Source organism: Gymnoscopelus microlampas (genome assembly GCF_963454915.1).
Source record: "Gymnoscopelus microlampas genome assembly, chromosome: 14".
In the NCBI taxonomy this organism is placed as follows: Eukaryota; Metazoa; Chordata; class Actinopteri; order Myctophiformes; family Myctophidae; genus Gymnoscopelus; species Gymnoscopelus microlampas.
This window is the reverse complement of record NC_139951.1, coordinates 30,067,795-30,087,093: the sequence shown is the minus strand read 5'-3', so window position 1 is coordinate 30,087,093 and position 19,299 is coordinate 30,067,795. Positions and strand designations below refer to the sequence as shown.

The 19,299-nt window shown below is 42.6% G+C and overlaps 1 protein-coding gene across 3 annotated transcripts in view; it reads right to left on the bottom strand.

The window, feature by feature from the left end:
* Window positions 1-6,330, bottom strand: part of etv4 (ETS variant transcription factor 4) — a 40,790-nt gene extending 34,460 nt beyond the window's left edge. Inside the window, exons 1-4 of one of the 3 annotated variants that reach the window (XM_084077791.1) lie at window positions 6,271-6,330; window positions 5,128-5,227; window positions 4,397-4,487; window positions 4,084-4,131 (exon numbers count right to left, since the gene is read on the bottom strand). In XM_084077791.1, coding sequence (XP_083933917.1) covers window positions 4,084-4,131; window positions 4,397-4,487; window positions 5,128-5,184 — 196 coding nt within the window. In that variant the 5' untranslated portion in view covers window positions 5,185-5,227; window positions 6,271-6,330. The other 2 variants (XM_084077792.1, XM_084077793.1) reach the window with 2 other exon arrangements.
* Between the last annotated feature and the right edge of the window lie 12,969 nt (window positions 6,331-19,299).

Below are 19,299 nucleotides of genomic sequence, written 5' to 3'. Positions count from 1 at the left end.
CGTGTTATTTGGCACTGGGATACTGTTACCCAGTTGGTTTTCTGCAGGGATACAGTTTCAAGTATCAATGTTCCTGATTACGTGTTCTCTCATAATGAGGCTCATTTAGAGCCTAACTGAATTAGTGCAGTCAGTGATGCCAAGCCCAGGTGCAGTGGAGCTAGACAGACGCTATTGTGTGGCCCTAATTGTAGGAATACCAACCCATTCACAATTGTGCATTTGGAGCTTTGGATTTTGACTCGCACAAACAGGTCAGAAAAGCCCCCCATCATCCGACCGCCAAATGCCCAAATAGGGGTGAAAAGGTCAAATTCGCCCGCTGAGCCATGAGCACACTGGCATTCGATTCGTTGTCCTGGGCTTAATGGCCTAACCCCAAACCTAGAGCGGAGCCAGGGCCAGCAAACTTCTAATCTGGCATCGGTCCAAGTCCACAAGGCTTTCTGGGTTTTCTAAAGTGTTTCCATTGCTCGGGCCTCGCACTTACGTCATGGTGCAAGCTAACTGGTAGGGAAAAGTTGATGGCTATCATTAAATATCATGAACCCAATCTGGACCATGATGGCTAACAAAAATAAAATGGCACCACACTGTGGGCAATCATAAACCCCTCAGCATCTTTAGCTCACTACACAGGACCTTGTGACACCAACGACATTCTCTCTCAAATCTTAAGTATTGACCAAACGGAGCTTCCTGGTAAGAGTTGCAGTTACTTCTGTATTTCTCTAAAAGTGGTAGGTTCAGAGTCCACAGTAACCACATTCTGCCAAGTTCTGAGACTGTGACCTCACCCAAGCGAGCAAAAGAACGGAGCCCAGACAACCAATCATCAACCTCAGCAGCCTCTTCTCTCTCACACTAAGTCCACTTATGGGTTCCGCACCATGAAAACGCCAGCATGGAAACCATAACACAGAGATGGAGACCAACTGAGAGAGAGGCTGGTTAAGGACACCAAGAAAAAAAGAGGAAATAAGAAATTCAAATCCACTTTCTTGCTTGTAGTCCTGCCCCTGCTTCCTGTGCAGAGGAAACCGGATGATAGCGTTTTGGAGCATGTTCAGATAAATGACATTGATTTCTTGTATAATGCCACGTTCTGTGGCTTGCTATACGGTAATACTATTACCCCCGCTTTAACTTTTCAGCCTTTTGCCCCCGAGGAGAAGAATAAAGCTGTTTTATGAGACAGACCAGAGGCCAATATTTAGTCCAACAGATCAAACTATAAATCATTTCCCACTGGTTTCAACATGTCTAAAATGGAATACACTGGACATCGCTCAGAAAGAGAAGGAGAAAAAAATACTAAAAACATTAAGGATGTCTGAACGTCAGAGCAACTGGCTCACAGACAAGATCAAGACCCTGATTCTTAGGAAGTGTGCGTGTGGGTGTCTGCGTGTGTTCCTGTTGTGTACATGGCTTCAATGAGTGTGCGCGCGCTTTACTTTTGTGTGCATGTCTCCGTGGCCTCTACGCACATGCATGCTTGACTTTGCTTGTGCATGTGTATGTACATGTGATTGTACACTCGTCGTTGTGCGTCTGTGTGTGTGTGTGTGTGTGTGTGTGTGTGTGTGTGTGTGTGTGTGTGTGTGTTTGTGTGTGCACGCGTACGAGGTTCGCTTCCAGGAACACCTCGTCAGGGGCTTTGAAATGCAAGTCAGCACAAGAAGGAGAGTGCGTTTATACGAGTGTGGACGCATGTTGCCCTCGGTGCTTCCAAGCACCTTGAATGACTTTTTTTTTCTCAATGGGAGATCCTGGGCGGAGCCAGAGCTCTCAGTCATATAAAGCTAAAGGCCACTGTGGCAAGATGTGACAAGCTCCTGAACTCTCACCATTCAGAACTTTTCTCCCCTCCCTCCCCCTTTCTCTCTCTCTCCGTCTCTTCCGCTCTCTTTTAGTAAAAAAAAAAAAAAAGAAAACCCTCCAGCTACCCAGTTTTTACAATCTTGGTGAATCCCTCATAACCACAATCAGGCGTGATAAGGTCTTTAATTAATTCAACAGGAAAGGAGAGGTCTTAGCCGGGGAGGCTGAAAAACAAGCCGGTACTTAGGGTTAAATAACACTTTGATAAAGTTACACTACCAACTTCCACCCCTGATTCTGTCTCCGTCTCTCTCTCACGCTGATCCACCGCCGCCCAATTTGTAACGGAGGCACAATGCCTAATATCTCAACACTGTGCAGGCCTTTGTGGCCAAGTGCATGAATACAAATAAATGTCCATCAATGGATTGACACTTTGAAGCGTCTCCCATTGTTGCCTGTTTTATTGGCCATTGGCTTTATCTTTGTCTGCGAAACACTGGTGTGAAATGAACTTGCTGCTTTGACGCTGCATGAGAATTAGGTGAGGAACCTGAGGTGTGGGTCCGGGGTTGTTTGCCCGGCTCGCACCATAAACAGTAGTCCTGTCAGGGTGTAGGCCCTGGGCCCTGGCTAAAACGTCTTGCTCAACTCCAGCACACACACAGCCGCTTCCTCAAAGTGTCTCTCTGGGCATCTGCTATTGACTTCCCTACTTCCCTTTATACATGAGTCAAAGTCAATGCCAGGACACGCCGTTTGAAAGGCTGCAACGAGTTAAGGCGACATAAGCAATTTCTCGTGCTTAGGAATATGAAGAAATCCCCTTTGGCCACAACAACAGCACTTGAGGGCACCACCCATTCAACATGTACCGATTTCCTCACTGCATGAGAAGGGAAATATTTACACTCAACATGCAACATTTTTTTCCCACAGCCAAAACTAAATAAGATCAACAGAACATGGGTAACCATACTCTGTAAAATGTCAAAACTCAGTGGCATTGCCAGTTTAACCCCTACTTGGTCGTAGACGAATAGCGAAAATATCCCATCTACAAGCTCACAAGCCACACAACTCATCACTTGCTGTCATGATGCGTGGTGAGCTTGTAGATTGGCCACTTCCACTATTTTTGAAAATTGTAAAAAATGTAATAAAATTAAAAAAACGTTTAACTTTTTTATTTCATTCGTTTTAGATTTCTGGAAATGTTTCGAAAAATGTTGCCTACAATTACATGGCCAAAATAGGTACACCGGGTTGAAATTGGTTAATAAAAATGCATCAAATCAACCAGCTAACAAATAACCCTTTTAAAGCACTCATCCTTTCTTGTTACTGTTTGCAGCACACAAGACTATGTTCCTGATGCCGCTGTGCACGAGGTTTAGCAAACATTACCAAACAGGCCTAATGACTCATGCCACGGCGTTGTTGTCCCGTCCTGACATATAATTGCTCCATTAGAGCTCACGTCAACATTGCACTTATAAAGTCTACAGGCTGACAATTGCCTCCGACTGGCCTCCATTTCATCGCTATGTGCCTTGAGTGACACAAGCCAAATACGCTGTTTGTTTGCATTGGCTGCAGGCTTGGCATGCAGAGTACATGCCAACATGGCCAAAATAGGACATGCTCAAAAGCTAATACTCTTCTGGTCTGTGCTCACTCTAAATTTACATTTTTTTTTTACATTTGCTTTCTTTCTTTGTGCTGTTGTAAAGTTTATGAGCATGTGTGTTGCATCAGAGCGTTTTGGCTCCCCACGAGACTCTTTACTGCAAATTCAACCCTCCTAAACTGAAAAGGTCATCTTTATACCAGAAGGTTGCTACACTCAGGAGTGGACTAGCCTCCAGCATTCCTCTGAAATGCTGCACAGAAAACAAGACAACCCAAACATCTGTGGCAATTTCTAACACCACGTTAAAAATGCTGTGCACACACTAATAATGAGGAAATGGGAAATCAGGTTATAGCCCCGTTTTGACATAAGACACATTCACGGCCGGTTCCGCAGTGGAAAACATTATTGAAAGAACTGTGAGTGTGTAATACATAACATGTCATTATACGGTGAATAGAATAGTCAGATTTTTCATATCCTCTCTCACATTTTCTTAATTCATCACGTTGACATTTCCCAAGCCACACAAGTCAGCCTTATCATCCACAAATGCCACAAATGGAGCAATATTATTCAGTGAAGCATGCAAATTAAAGTAAACGCTGCCTGCAGGCAAGTCTCACCTTCTGTGAGCCATGTCTCTTGGAGTTGGCTTAAATCCTGAAAGAGGTCTGAAAAGACAAATAGGAAGAATAGGATTAATCCCTTGCAGCAGCACAACATCAAAGCTTCTCAAGAAAGTTACTCACTCACTACTAGACCAGTACTTAGTCACAATGTTGACAACTTAAAGTCTAGTTTGTCTCATATCATCTCCATAATATCCGAGTACTTAGAAGGGACATCTCCCATATATATCAAAGTAAGCCTGTGTCACATAATCGTAAAGGGGCTTGAGGCCATTGCAGCTCCCTCCGAGTTCTAACTGTACTTTACCTTCTGATTCCTGAGGGGGTAATTCTGTGTCCATGTATTTCCTTTTCGCTGCCATCAACAGTCTATTTAGGGGCCCATTTCCTTGTGACTTCTGCAGAATAACAAACATTTAACAGAAGTGAGAGGAAAAACAAAACTCCCAATAGGTCAAATACTGCAGATAATGCCAATATAGATCATGTCTACTGTAGTACTATCACACTAAAGTGATTCATAAATTAACAACAATACAACACATGTAAACAATAAATATTATTATTATAATGATTATTATTATTCCTTAAAAATATATAGTTTCGTTTTTTATATTTACTATGTCACAAGGATCTTACACACTTACATGTTAAGAGCCAAAACATATCTACATTTAAGCTACGGTGAACTTAAACAGCATGTAGGCTACATCCCAACATCGGAAAAACAAATGCGCTCTCGGCGCCTCAACTACATTGACCATTTGGCATACAAACTGATGGCTTCTCACACCAAAAGCAGAACATTGACAAAACACTGTAAAATGCAATAATTACTATGTTTAGTCACTGCAGCAGTCGGTGGCGATCTTGCGATAGCTCACAGCGAATTGAAAATTAGTTTCCATCGCGAATATTATGACTTGCTTGAAACAAAACTCAGTGGAGAAAAACGATCGAAAGAGAAAGCCAAAGGCAGCCATAAAGTCCTAAAAATTAGTGCAAAGAATTTAACGAAAAGAGTTCATCCATACGTACATTTGCTAAAGTGTAAGGCACTTGCTGATCCAAATATCCATCCATCTTATAATCCATGCGTTAACCGTTTGTGGTCATTTAGGCTGAGTTGCGATCCAGCCTGCAGGGAGAGAGACGGAGGGACGAGGTTAGTTGTGAATGGAGCTGCGTGGAGGCTGCATGCATAATGAGCCCCATTCACAAAAAAACAGCAAGGAGAAGCGACGGCAAGTGATTATTACCCAGCGGGGCTGCCTGCCGCTGCCCTCTTTACAGTATACTACAGATCTGCTGTGTTTTTCCTTCTAATGTCTCGTCAGGACATTCAGGACATGTTAGGTAGCCTAGTAGGTAGAGATAAACAATGTACAATCCTCAAGTTTTAAACCCAACTCCGAGCGTGTAAACAAATGTAACCGAGTGGTCCATTTGGTTACATTTGTAGCTAGTAGCTACACAGTACACTATCGGAGTTCCAAAATGATTTGTGTAGGTAGGCTTTAGTAGGCTATTTACCCTTCTTTCTTTTAAATGTAGCCTATTACATACAACGTTAAGTGTAGACGGAAATGTTATATTATGTGTTTGCATAGTATTGTATAGTTGTCTTGTCATTAAATGTTTCGATGAATTGAATACACAGGACTCCAATGGAAACAAGCCATAGTGCTTTCTTACTGGTTTAGCATTATTTTGAATAGAACTATACTTTCTGTGCTTTTTTTTGCCTAACTGTTAATAAAGTAGTCAATCAATCAATAGGGATTATGGGCTTAATACAATTAAATACACATTTATTTCCACACGCAGTAAAACCCCCAAGTGAAATGGCAGATATTTATTCAGTACTGATGTGACATTAGCAACTTCTGTTGACTTTCAGCCTACGTTTAGTTTAGCTTTGGGGGGGACAGGGAGCTCGGCACCGTGCGAGAGAAGGAAACTGGCATGGCGTGAAAAGAAACAGATGTGTGTGTGCGGCGTCTCACGCAGATTTGAAAAGTATTTAAACCAGCGACAATGACTACATTTATTTTGTTAAAATTAGTTGAATTCGACTACACTGTGAAGTCATTTTGAATACCAGTACTGCCGTGTCAATTCAAAGTGTTGATTTGGGTATAAATAGGAAGACTTGCTTTTCTCGCTCTCTGTCTGTCTTACTTTGATTGGTGGATTTCCTCTTTCAGGGGCTCGAGTTTCTCCGTCTTTGTCTTGATGAATGCCCCGACTTATGAATGAAATCTCGGTTTCCCCCTGTTGACCAATCAGCGACCCGAAAGTCACGGTACCTAGCAACAAGGGGCGGAGCTAGCGTCGCGACAGCCAATCCACATCAAGAATTCTGCGAGCTTTTATACTGGATTTTCCAGTTGTTTTTCATTCACAAAAAAGGAGAGAGGGAAAGTTTAGAGAGAGAGAAAAAACTTCCATTCATAAAAACCTGCCCTAACATGAATGTCCCGACTTGTTTTTCTCTACTCTTGCCCAGACACAGTCAAAGGACTTAGTTTGTTTACCTTCTTGCACGTCTCCCTAACCTATAATTTATTGCAAGTAAAGTTATTTCCTTGGTGATGGAAAGAAACCAGGCACAGAAGAGCTAAACGCCTCTATACCTATGCATCAAAAATGAACACCCAGATTAGTTCTGGGCTGTATATTTTTGTGGTTTTTATACCACATGAAAACCATAAGGAATTTGTTCTGCCCTGTGTTATGTGCACGAGGCCTCCAGAATAGTCTTATGATTTGTTTTTAAACTGAGCTCAACTAGAGCCAAACCTTTTTTTCTTTTAAAAAGTGGACAGCCCACACTCCTTGCTATTTTTTTTTTTGTATAAGCCAGGACTCGGAGCAGACTGTCAGGATTCAGTTCTAGGCCTACAGGCAGGGATCTTAACCACTTCACCATCTAAAGGAAAATATGTATTCAATTCCCACACTTCAGACTTGAATTTTGCCATAATTCTTTTACATGAAGTGATAGCCTCACACACAAAAAACACTGAATCGACCATACTATTAATTGTTAAGTTTTTGTGTGTACCATGTTTGAGATAGATATATTCAGATTCTATAATAATTACGTAGATAATATATAATGTATGTCTTTTAAACCCTTATTATGTTGCCTGTGTGTAGAGGCAGCTACACACAGACAATCGCACACACAGTAGCACTCCTCAACCACCTACTGTATCTCATTATTTAACACTTTGCATATTATGACCGTACTACACACACGTGTACTGTACTTAGGCATACTGCATATAGGCACTGTTGCACTGGTTGGGATGCATCTCCACTTAAAGGGGTTAAGTGCAATACTCAGTGGTATTCTGACAGTATTTACTAGAGGAGGGGAGAGCATGTCCAGTTTGCAAGCATGCTTTTTGAACTATGAGACGATATAACCTGCATACATTATTGAACGGGATAGGACTGAACAAACCGAATGATGTATTTGAAAGACAAACCTGTGAGGTCAGTTCAATCCCAATTACTTTTGTCGCCAAGAATGTCAGTGATGCAAAACACTAAAACACTGATTAAACGCCATCGCGCACATCTACCATATTTATTGAGTACTTCTTGAATCTTCACTATGATGAATTGAAATGGGGAAAGAAAACAGCTGATTGCCTGAGATCCATTAGGTATTACACTGATGCTGCAAACACACCGTAGCACTAAAACATATTGTTAAATGTACTGTAATAGATGTCCAGCACTGGGTCTAATAGGGCTTCGTCAGCAATGTGATAAGTATGGCCAGAGAGGCATTGTGAGCTTGGTGCGGTATGTGGAGTACTCTCAAAGTGCTTATTGATCACAGTGAGCCATGCTTGATGGACGGCTACAATGTTATTAGGAGCTTCAACTCAACTGTTCCATTCGTACAACAACAGAGAGGTGTGTGTGTGTGTGTGTGTGTGTGTGTGTGTGTGTGTGTGTGTGTGTGTGTGTGTGTGTGTGTGTGTGTGCATGCATGCGTCCGTGCGTGGGTGCGTGTGAGAGAGTAAAAACAGATGTGAGAATCCAGTGTTTGTAAGAGACAGAGATTCAAAGAGAACTAGAAAGAATGGATAAAAAGAGAGAGGGGGGGAGGAGGCATTTCAACCAAAATAAAGTAAAAAGAAGGAAGGAGAGAAATAAAGAGAGAGAAAGAAAGAAAGAAAGAAAGAACGAAAGAAAGAAAGAAATGGGAAAGAAATAAACTCAAAGAAAGGTGGGAGGAAAAGAGGGAAATGAAAGCACAAGGGAGACTGTTCTCCGTGGGGGATGGGGGCGTGGAAGCCTTCGTTGGCAACACCTCTCCCATCACTCTCCTCTTCCTCTCTCTGGAACAACTTCCTTTTCTCTCCTCCCACCTCCTCCCTCGCTCCCGATAAGGCTGATGGTGACTGATAAATGAATGGAGATCTTTGACAACCCAAGGACATCATGCAGGGACTTACTGGAAGCAACACTCCCCACGAAAAACATCCCATCATTGCCCACGTGCAAGACTTTATCAAAGTGAGAGTATTACTTTAATGACCAAATTATTATATCAATATAGATTTTTTGTAGTGCTGGGATGTGGTAAGATACTCAACTTAAAAACTGAATGTATATTGTGTGGCTGCTGACACAGTGTTAATTGTGGCTCCTTTAGTACACTGGGCTGCTTTTAAATACACCTGGACAGTGTCAAAATTGCGATACACCTATAGAGAAGAAGAAACAATGCGGTTTGAGCTTGTAGATTGGCTATTTTTATATATATATATATATGTATATATATATATATATATATATATATATATATATATATATATATATATATATATATATATATATATACATATTCTTTATATATAGTATATATTTAAAACATATATATATATATTTTTTTTCTTTTATGTTGACACAAAACATTTAGGATGTCATAGGCTTTTTACCTGCTGCTCACACCAGCAAGCATCCAGCCACTGATGCCAAAATTAAATTAATCTGATGTATAATAATTAAATATATATTTTAAAATCACGTGAGTCGTCTGACTCAACAATTGTCAATTATTATAAGACAAACTACTGCTTGTATTTATTTTTAAATAAATATAAATATAATTTCAGAATCATATTTATAAATGTATTTTTTACAATGCTGTTTTTGCTAGCTATTCACCAGTCTAATGACAGTTACGTTGATCTGGAATTTTGCCATACACCACTGGTTCTGAATTGATTTTGCACTTGAACATGAATTTAGCAATTTACCATGAAGTTATTATATATATATATTATATCAAATAAACAACATACAGAGTCACTGAGAGATGTCAAGGACAGCCTCACTCATACATTACAGTCACTGAGTGCTCGAAATCACACCAAAATGAAGGATGAAATGAGAAGATTTAAGGACAGACATATTTTTTAGAAATTAACAGTTTTGTTAGACTTAACCACATTAAACTTGGCATCCCTATTTTAACAACACAATTATTTGTCAATATCACCACAATGATTCTTTGTCTGTGACACAAATCACCTTTGAGGCCTTGTCCACATAGATATAGTATCAAATAATGTAAAACATAAAAAATAAGGCTACATAAGCTTAAAAAAAGCTGCCATTTAAGCTTGATTTAGGTGTGCTCCCCTCAAAACTACATGGCTAGTTGCCACCCTGTGGGTTTTGTATTTACAGCTGAGACAGCAGCTTGCCATGCTGGGCCAGAGTGGTCCATAGTGTGTGTCAGGCCTCACCCCTACTGGGAATGTAATGAACTCCCATACCAGAGCCATGCCATGCCTGGCCAACTACACCATGCCAAAACCAAACCATATGGGCTATACTCAAACCATGTGTGTCCACGCACACATCTTTCTCCCATGCCAACAGAACAATTTCATATTTTCCGTTATAAGTATCCTTATTCATGTTTATGGACTTAAAAACATTTCATTAAAAAATACACCAATAAACCATGTAATCTCCATGATACAATTACTGACAAGTGTGATCAGATATTCCCCATGACACACATTTAGTTTCAGGACTACTTTAAATAAAAAATCAACCCATTGGTTACTTCAAGGCCAAATTAAGTCAATGACTCAAATACAGACTAGCTTAAATTATATTTAAACTGATAGTGAGTTATGCTCTGTGTAGCTTTATTTAAAGTATAACGCAGTGCAGCTTTAAAGTTGGCATCAATCATAATGGTGTTGGGAGACATCCACTATACATGGAGGACACTAGTTCTCAGCGAGGCCACTGCATGGGCATCACTACGCCATTAAAATAAACAGGACATACTCCCAGGCTGCAGGCGGTGGCCAGGAGAGACAGGGAGGCTGGGTTGTTTGGAGTGGGGAACGAGCTTCCGAGGAAGAGCTGCCTGCTCTCACATGCCATGTCAACTGGAAGATGATTCCCAATGCAAACAGACATCGTGTGAAACCAGGGCCTGGGTGTATGTGTGCGCCTATTTATGCTGTGCGTGTCCTTGCAACTCACTTGTGCGTGTAGCCCGCAGTGACTAACCTTTTGTAGTTTAGTTTACAGGGTGACCAAAAATAATCTCCACGCATAAGGCTGCCGACTTTATCTCACATCCTCACCGTGCTGAACTGCCAAATGAGGGCCGAGGAGGGCTGCCCAGTGTCCTGCCTGCTCCAAAAAGTTCTTCCCAAGGTGCTCGGATTTGCAACTAGGGGACAATTTCCTCCATCCTCTTGGAAAGCAAACAATGCATTGCACACCTGAAAATAACCACAGACAAAACAGAGACACCTATGTTTATCGCAGGATTGTTTTTTTAATACGGAAAGAGCACTTCCTTGAGAGGTCACACACGCGAGTATTTGAACGTTCAACCTTCCTGGACTGCTCCTCATTGTTGAAGGAGCTATGACGACTGTATTATACAGTACCATGTGTGGCTCTTTGGAAAGCTTCCCCGAGCAGCACAGACAGGCACAAAAGATGATTTGCGAGTAACTTTCGTCGACATGATTGGTAGTAAGTCAGGGAGGCGGTGTGTGTGTGGGATGATTTACATCTCTGTCCTAGGGACTGGTGTGTTGGGTTGGGGATGGAAGAGTGGAGGGGTCGGACGGACTGTCACTGCATGCTTGTTTTAGACCACAGGGACACATAAATTGATTTCCCACTTCTGCAGCACCCCTGTGGAATTCCTGGCAGCAAGCTTCAGTTCAGTCAGCGCCCCCGACACTCTCTCCAAAGAGAGCCCTGCCCTGCTTGTCCTCAACAACGGATGAGCTTCGACAGGGGTGTCTGTTTGTGTGTGTGTGTGTGTGTGTGTGTGTGTGTGTGTGTGTGTGTGTGTGTGTGTGTGTTAGAGAGAGAGAGCTTGTCTGTGTGTAAAAGAAACAGAGAAAGGGGGTCTTTCTTTAGTTCTTTAGTTCGCAAATGAGAAAAGAATGTGTGTGTGCACCTTAATGTTTAATGTATATGTGCCTTTTTGTGCGTGCCATCACATACACACATGTCTAAACTCCTTGTTCCTCTCTGTCGCTGTGTGTGCTGTGGGGACGCCCAGGGGCCTGTTCTTCATTCCCCCAGGACACAGCACTGTTGCCGGGATGCCTGCTTGTGTATAGGCATAGTCAGGAAATGTCACTGCTGGCATCTGAGGAGGGCTAGTGCGCCAACCCAAGCGTGCCTCCTAGCCACCTGCGGCCCAGCCTCCTCCGCTGCAGACACTGGTCCGTTTGTTTGTTCACCAGCCAGTCCCACCATTCCCCACCAAAGTCTGCCTGTCTGGCCTGCCCCGGGCCTATGAAAGATCAATCAGGTGAGCACAATAGTGTTTATAGGGTTGTTTTTGACTGGGGAGCCCTGTGGAAAAGTAGCTAGCATGCAGCTGCACTGGCCGAGCTCAGCTGCCAGCTAACTCTAAAGCTCCCTGCTTTTGTATGGTGTGTGTGTGTGTGTGTGTGTGTGTGTGTGTGTGTGTGTGTGTGTGTGTGTGTGTGTGTGTGTGTGTGTGTGTGTGTGTGTGTCTCATGCATGCATGAGAGCAAAAAAGAAAACGCAACTGCAAAGAGCCACATCATATACATAGACTATACACGTGCACAAACACTCTCTCTCTCTCACACGCACGCACGCGCACACACACACACACACACGCACGCACGCACGCACGCACGCACGCACGCACGCGCACACAAACACAAGAGCGCTCGTGTACAGACAGACAGTGACAATAAAAATGTACATAATACATTTACTTGCAATGACTATTCACAAGACTTTGATTAGACCAATTATTATGCATATTGCTGCTTTTGACTCAGTGGGACTTTTAGCTTTCCTTGCCTTCAATAATCCCCTTTAAATTTGACTTTGATCTAGTTGTGGGTGGCTACTCAGAAATTCATCCACCTGTGTTAGAAAGAACAGATTGAGATTAAGGGTAGAAAACACAGACTCACAAACATAAGTTGACACAAACATTGACAGTAGCTTAAGTGCCTGTTTGATATTGGGATATTTTTTCCAATGGCACAGTTTCCCAAAATTCAACAGTTACTTGCCTCAGAATAGGAGTTTCTGATGGAAGTTCAATCAACTCCATCTGAGATGATGTTACTGTCTCGGAATGCTTCAAACATTTTCAGAAGTCTGTTTTTCAGACTCACTATTTAAGTGTAACATTTTTGCGTGTAACATTCAGTATCTTTTGTTAATTTTGTATCCACGCTAGCATGGAATGAGCTGAAATGCTGCTGTAGATTTGAAGCCTTGACGTACGTACTCAGCAAAACTCCACCACTGATATTAAAGCAGTAGGATACAGATAAATATGAGCTGTACAACACACAAACGAAAATGTAAAAATTATAATGTGATGGGAATTGAAGTAACTATCCTGTTCTACCCCGGATTTGAACCTGGGTCTCCTGCAAAGGTGCTAAAATTATTATTATTTTACTTTTTTACCACTGAGCAAATACCTGCCTGCTTTAAAAAAGATTTATTTTCGGAAATCGGGGGAGAGCGATGAGGAGTGACACATATCAAAAGCCGTCGGGATCAGGACCCGCGACGCGCTGTCAGGCTACATTGTAGCCTAGGATTGCGGTCCGAGCTGGGAAATTTAATTTTGACCATCGTTTTGACCTTTGTGTGAAAATTCAATTTGTGTCAAACCAGAAACAGGATTGTGTCAAAGGTCGTGTCTAGCCTAAATACAGTTCTAAATGTCTCAATAGAAGATCAGGGAGACCAATTGGACCTGATTTGACAAAATAACATTTCATTCACTAAAAAGACTTAATACATAATACAGCTTTAAAAAGCATAACACAGCTTTAACAAGCAAAGAGCCACATGTGGCCTTTGTTTCAACACCACTTAGCTAGTCTTAACCAAGCCACTTTCTTGAAACATTGCTTCAAATTGTTCATGCAACACTGAAACAAGCCAATCTCAGCCAAATGGTAGATTATTTCACTTAATAATTGCAGTAGTAAGACTAGAAAAAGTGCTCCTCGGAGCACAGGTCTCCGCCAGGTCACGTCGTTATTGTGGCCTCCCGGTGGCGCTATAATAGGCCAATGTGAAAAGGGTGGCATTTCTTCCTCTGCCTAGTGGGAATGTGCGTGCATTCATGATTTGAGGCATTTTGTTACAAAAATGTGTTTTGCTAAATTAGACCTGTTGGTGGCGCTATAACAGGCCAATGTGAAAAGGGTGGCATTTCTTCCTCGGCCTAGTGGGAATGTGTGTGCAAATTTTCACGGAAATCCCACGCTGCGTTCATGATTTGAGACATTTTGTTCAAAACGGACCAATCCTGCCAACTTTGGAAGCCAACCTTAGCCAATCAGGATGGAATATGAAATTTCGGACATATCCGTCTTGATCACATGACTATAGAGATACTGTGTACCGGTTTGCGTGATATTTGGATAAAATCCGTAGGAGTAATATCCAAAAATGTGTTTTGCACAAATCGGCCTCCTGGTGGCGCTATAACAGGCCCATGTGAAAAATTTGGGGCAGAGGTTCTGCTGTGGCATCGAGGGAGTGTGTGTGTGCAGTTTCACAGCGACCAGGGCAACGGTGGCGGAGATTAGCTGTTAACAGACAGAAGGACGGACACACACACACACACACACACGGACGGACGGACGGACGGAGGGTAAAACATACTCTCTCGCCATGCCTTCGGCCTGGCGGAGACAATAAAGAAGATAAAAACCTATAACCTTTAGCCCTATATACTTAGTTGACCAGGGTCCCCCTGGGCTCTATATTTATTTTGGTCACATACTTCTTTCCCTCTACACCAAATCTCTTTGGAGAGCTTGTAAATCGTAGATTGTTCACCTCACAACAGGGATGCTGGGGTTCATGTGGTATAACACGTTTTATGCACACGCGCACACTACACACATGCACAAGTACACTTTTAACCCAGCCTTCATTTATTTGCCAGTGGCATATGGGGGAGACCAAAGATTGTGGTGGTGGGGAGACATTGTTTTGTTCTAAAAGCAGAGTGGCTTTGAGGAGAAGACAGAGGGGAGCCTTGTTGATGTATCTCCCCTCCCTCTCTCTCTCTCTCTTTCTCTCTCTCCCCACACAGTGCTGGTTTTGTGTATACGCTCCTATTGTGGCCACAAGCCCTCTCTCACCCACACTGCCATTTATATCCCATTTTCCACTTCATTTCCATGCTAATTTGGGGGGACAAAACAAAATGCCATGTACGTCAGTTGTAGTGATGCAGCTGGATTGTCTGTCTGTACGAGGGGAACTCCAAAGGATGTCGAACCCCAGGGGCACGGCCTGCACGCCATCAAAGCTCTCTTCACTGAAATCAGAGGTTGTATACATAGATGGTAGGAATGTTTGGCATACTCGAGATGGGGATGTCGAAGATTAATTTAGCTTCGTGGATAACACATACAGCTAATTCAGACAACACACAAGTCATTTGACCTCATTTCAATACTTTTGTGAGCGGGTGTGTTTGTGTGTGTATGAGGAGGGGGGGGGTCATGGTTTTGTGTCGCACTGTTTTCACAAGGGATCTTGGGCAATTTGGTCAGTGTTCCTGTAATCATTTTGTGTCCTCACAAACTCTTATAGCGTAAACTCGAGGCATAAACAATGCCCCCAGACTTTTCCAGTAAAAAAGCCAGGTTTTGGGGGCTCTATGTAAGTGAGTGGGTGAGTGTTTACTTTGGAAGTTTTTTTTTCAGTTCTGGGAGACCTGATAGTGTAAAGTCACTCAACTTGACCGCAGATGTTCCAGAGAAGACGTGGCGATCACAGGAGCAATCCCGCTGCCTGGGCTTAGAATGTTTGTATGGTTCCTTGCTTGTTCATGAAGTGGCCCTTGAAAGTAATTTGAATGCCGGGGGATATTTTTTCCCAAAACGAAAAAACATGCATGGTGGTCAGTACTAGTTCTCTGTTAGTTTTTCATCTTTGGGGTTTTCATCCTGTGCTAACACATAACTCCTGTGGTGTTGAAAACAAAGTGCACCATCATGTTTGCTAAGAAACTGCAGCCGTTTTAATGTGCAGCAGTTTTCTCATATAGCTTTCCATTTGTCCATTAGTGAAAACACTGATAACTGATGGACACCCTCTTTTATTCTGGCAGAACATCGTGTCCGCTTCACAGAACACAGGTGTTGTTTTAATGCAAAATGTAAACCATCTAAGACATTGCCTGCATATATCAGATATGCAGTCTCATATGTACCTCTTTATGTACCTATCATCAGTAGGTCTCTCTCTCTCTCACACACACACACACACACACACACACACACACACACACACACACACACACACACACACACACACACACACACACACACACACACACACACACACACACACACACACACACACACACACACACACACACACACACACACACACACACACACACACACACACAATAAAAGCAAATCAAAACATAAAAGGTGACCTTTCCCACCTGTAAGAAGCAGCTTATGCTCGGCGTGTTGGAAATGCATTGGCATGCTGCTCTGGCTTTGAAGTGGGCAGCCAGAAGGGGAACTATGTGAGACTGGCACCCGTGCCATCCTGTACCATCTGGGCATTCACGGTATGTGCACGCCGCCCTTGGTGGTGGTGGTGCAGGTATGCGGGGCTGGCAGAACAGTAGCAATGTGGACGTGGTTTAAGGGGGCTATTAAGTTAAGCTAGGCACCCGGGGGTGGAAATGCCAGAGGGTTACTGCCATGCTGCTTTAATGAAAGGTGTCCTCTGAGACACCGCCGCTCTCTATGATATTAACACCACGTCTACGCTAGCATGTTTTGGGTAAATACTCCCATCTCAGTTTTGTAAGCGTTTAATGCACGCATATATACATAATCACAGGTGTTAACTGTGTTACTTCCATGCTGAAGCCTAATTTATACTCTGTAGTACGATTTTGAAGCTAACAAAGCGGCGCGACACTTGAAAATCTGTACTCTTCAGCAAGCGTACCTATACAAAGGAGTATAAACTAAGCTTAAGTCAGTGAGCAAATTAGTCCTCTTGAAATCTGCCAAAAACAGCAGAAAATGTGCGCAAAAGCAGAAATCTAATATGAAAAAGGGATCAACAATGTTCCATAATAGTTCTGCTCATCAGTTGCATTACTGACTATACAGTATATGTGTCACCACCTCATTCAATAGTTGAACCAAATAGATAATTGATCATGAAATTGCATTTCTTGTCTGCCTGAGTAATTGGTACCTTGTTATGAAACATGTGGTTTTGATAGGCTACTTTACTTGAATACTATACTTAGGATTATCAATACTTTACTTAAAGGACCACTTCACCCATTTTCAACCTATCTTCATATAATTGTTCCTCACAATTGCTCATTATAATATGGTAAAAAGAAAAACTAAATCAACTCAGTCTGTGTTTCAGAGGAGGGCTAGGGACAGTTCAGAAACCCATCATCAATGGGCAATCAAAGCTAATAGAAACTGCAGGATTTCTCTACCTGTAAAGTTAGCATGCTATTAGAAGCCATTGTTCTCGCATTCATACAAAAATAAAATAGGCCCTACATCAGTTGAAATCTTGTTTGACGATGTCACTGGTAGGCGGGTTTCTGAGCTGTCCGCAGCCCTCCTCTGAGACACAGAGTGAGTAGACAGAAATTAGACCATATTATAATGAGCATTAGTGAGGACCAACTATATGAAGATAGGTTGAAAATGGGTGAAGTGGTCCTTTAAGTATTTGATTTTTTCCCCATCACTACATACAGTATACAGTATTGCACTTTTATATGAAGGTGCTTGTTACTTTTAAAGGGGGAATTGTAATCAACTTGGGCCCAACCTGGGCATGCGTATCGCCAAGGACCCGAGGGACTGGGAGTGATGCACCAAGTGGGAAGTTGGTCGGATCCCAAAAATATAAATAATCCGCAAATTCCCATATATTGAGTACCCTAATCAATATCAGGCCAGTTTATGTCTTAAACGGGCCTGGACTCCATTTGGGCATGGCTGATTCTGACATATATGGGTATAAAAGGGACAATTCCCCTTTAAGCATAGCCAAGTCAGCTGTTGAATTGTCTTTCTTTTCTTAAATGTGATTGAGGGGGGTCTAAGAAAGTAAAACAAAGCAAATCAGTCAGCCAACCTTAAAATCAGACCTTTTTGTCAATTCAATCTCTATGCTGAAGTTTTTATGTGTTTCTATAAGGCTTTGTGTAGCATAGTGGTTCTACAATTCAGTGCATTTACTATGTGGTTTCAGAGATTCAAGACATTTTGTAAATGCATAGTACAAACAATATAGCAATGTGTTGATATTAAAAAGATAAACTCTTAACTTATTTTAAAAGTACTTTAACTCAAGTAAGAATGAGACTGAGCTACTTTCACTTGTACAAGTAGAGTAAATGGAGTATCTATACAGTGACTCAAGTAATGGGGTTGTGTACTTTGTCCCCAATAACGTATTATAAATGATCAGAACCACCATACAATATGTCATCACATTGCCATGTAGCCCTGCAAGTAAAGTAGCCAACCAGTTTTGGTGGCTATAACATCCCTGTTTGTTTATACTGTGGGTGTTTAACTCCTATATTCCATGCACTGACGCCCAAAATCTGATGTAAATCTCCCTTGTGCCGTTAAAATCGGGTGAATAATACCTACCTACAGTACTTTGGTCGTAATATAGTGGGGTGGGTATCGTGCGGACACCTTTCTCCACAGATGTTTCATATAGCCACGCTCTCGGGTTTCCTCAATGCGTCCATTGAGAGCGCAGTGCCGTACGGCATGACATAATAAAAACAATATTCCATTGAGAAAACCAGGGGCCCCTATGACGGGCACTACCAAGCGACCACTCCCTGCTAATGGCATGCCATGTTTATGCTACTCAGGTATAGTTGCACTGATGTCAGCCCTCTCCCCGGCCTTAACATCAGGGGATGAAGTCAGTGCTGCTTGGGCAAGTGAGATCATTTTTCCATTGACTGGAGAGTGGGGCAGTGTAAGGGACACCTCGTTTGGCAATCAGGGAGATGCTGCTTGCCTGACTACATGCCTGTCTATCAGCCCGCTTGTCCAGCTGTCTGTCTAACCATCTGTCAGCTTGTATTCTTTCCTTTTTCCTGCTGTTCACCTGTCTGTCTGTCGAACGGTCTACCGACCTTTCTCAATGGCTGTTTGTCTGTCCATATGCCTATACCTGCCTGTCTGTCCCTACACAACAGGGCATGGGGAATATGCGCACTGCCGCATTCACACGAACAGAGTTGCACGCACGCACGCACGCACGCTTCCCAGGAATGCACACACAAAAACAGCATGTGTGCACACCAGCACCACACACAAGGACCACACGTACAGCTAGCCATTAAGCACATGCACGCGTGCACACTCACGCACATACGCCTGCGTGCACACACACACACACACACACACACACACACACACACACACACACACACACACACACACACACCAATGTGCATGTATACACACACATTTCCCAAATCTCGTCTGTGTTACATCATATTGTCCAGGGGCAGTGTTAGTCATCCTCATGTGGTTTACTGGATCAACTCCCCATCTCTGCTACTCTGTGGGGGCAATAGCCCACATATACAAACACACACACACACACAAATCTCACATACAC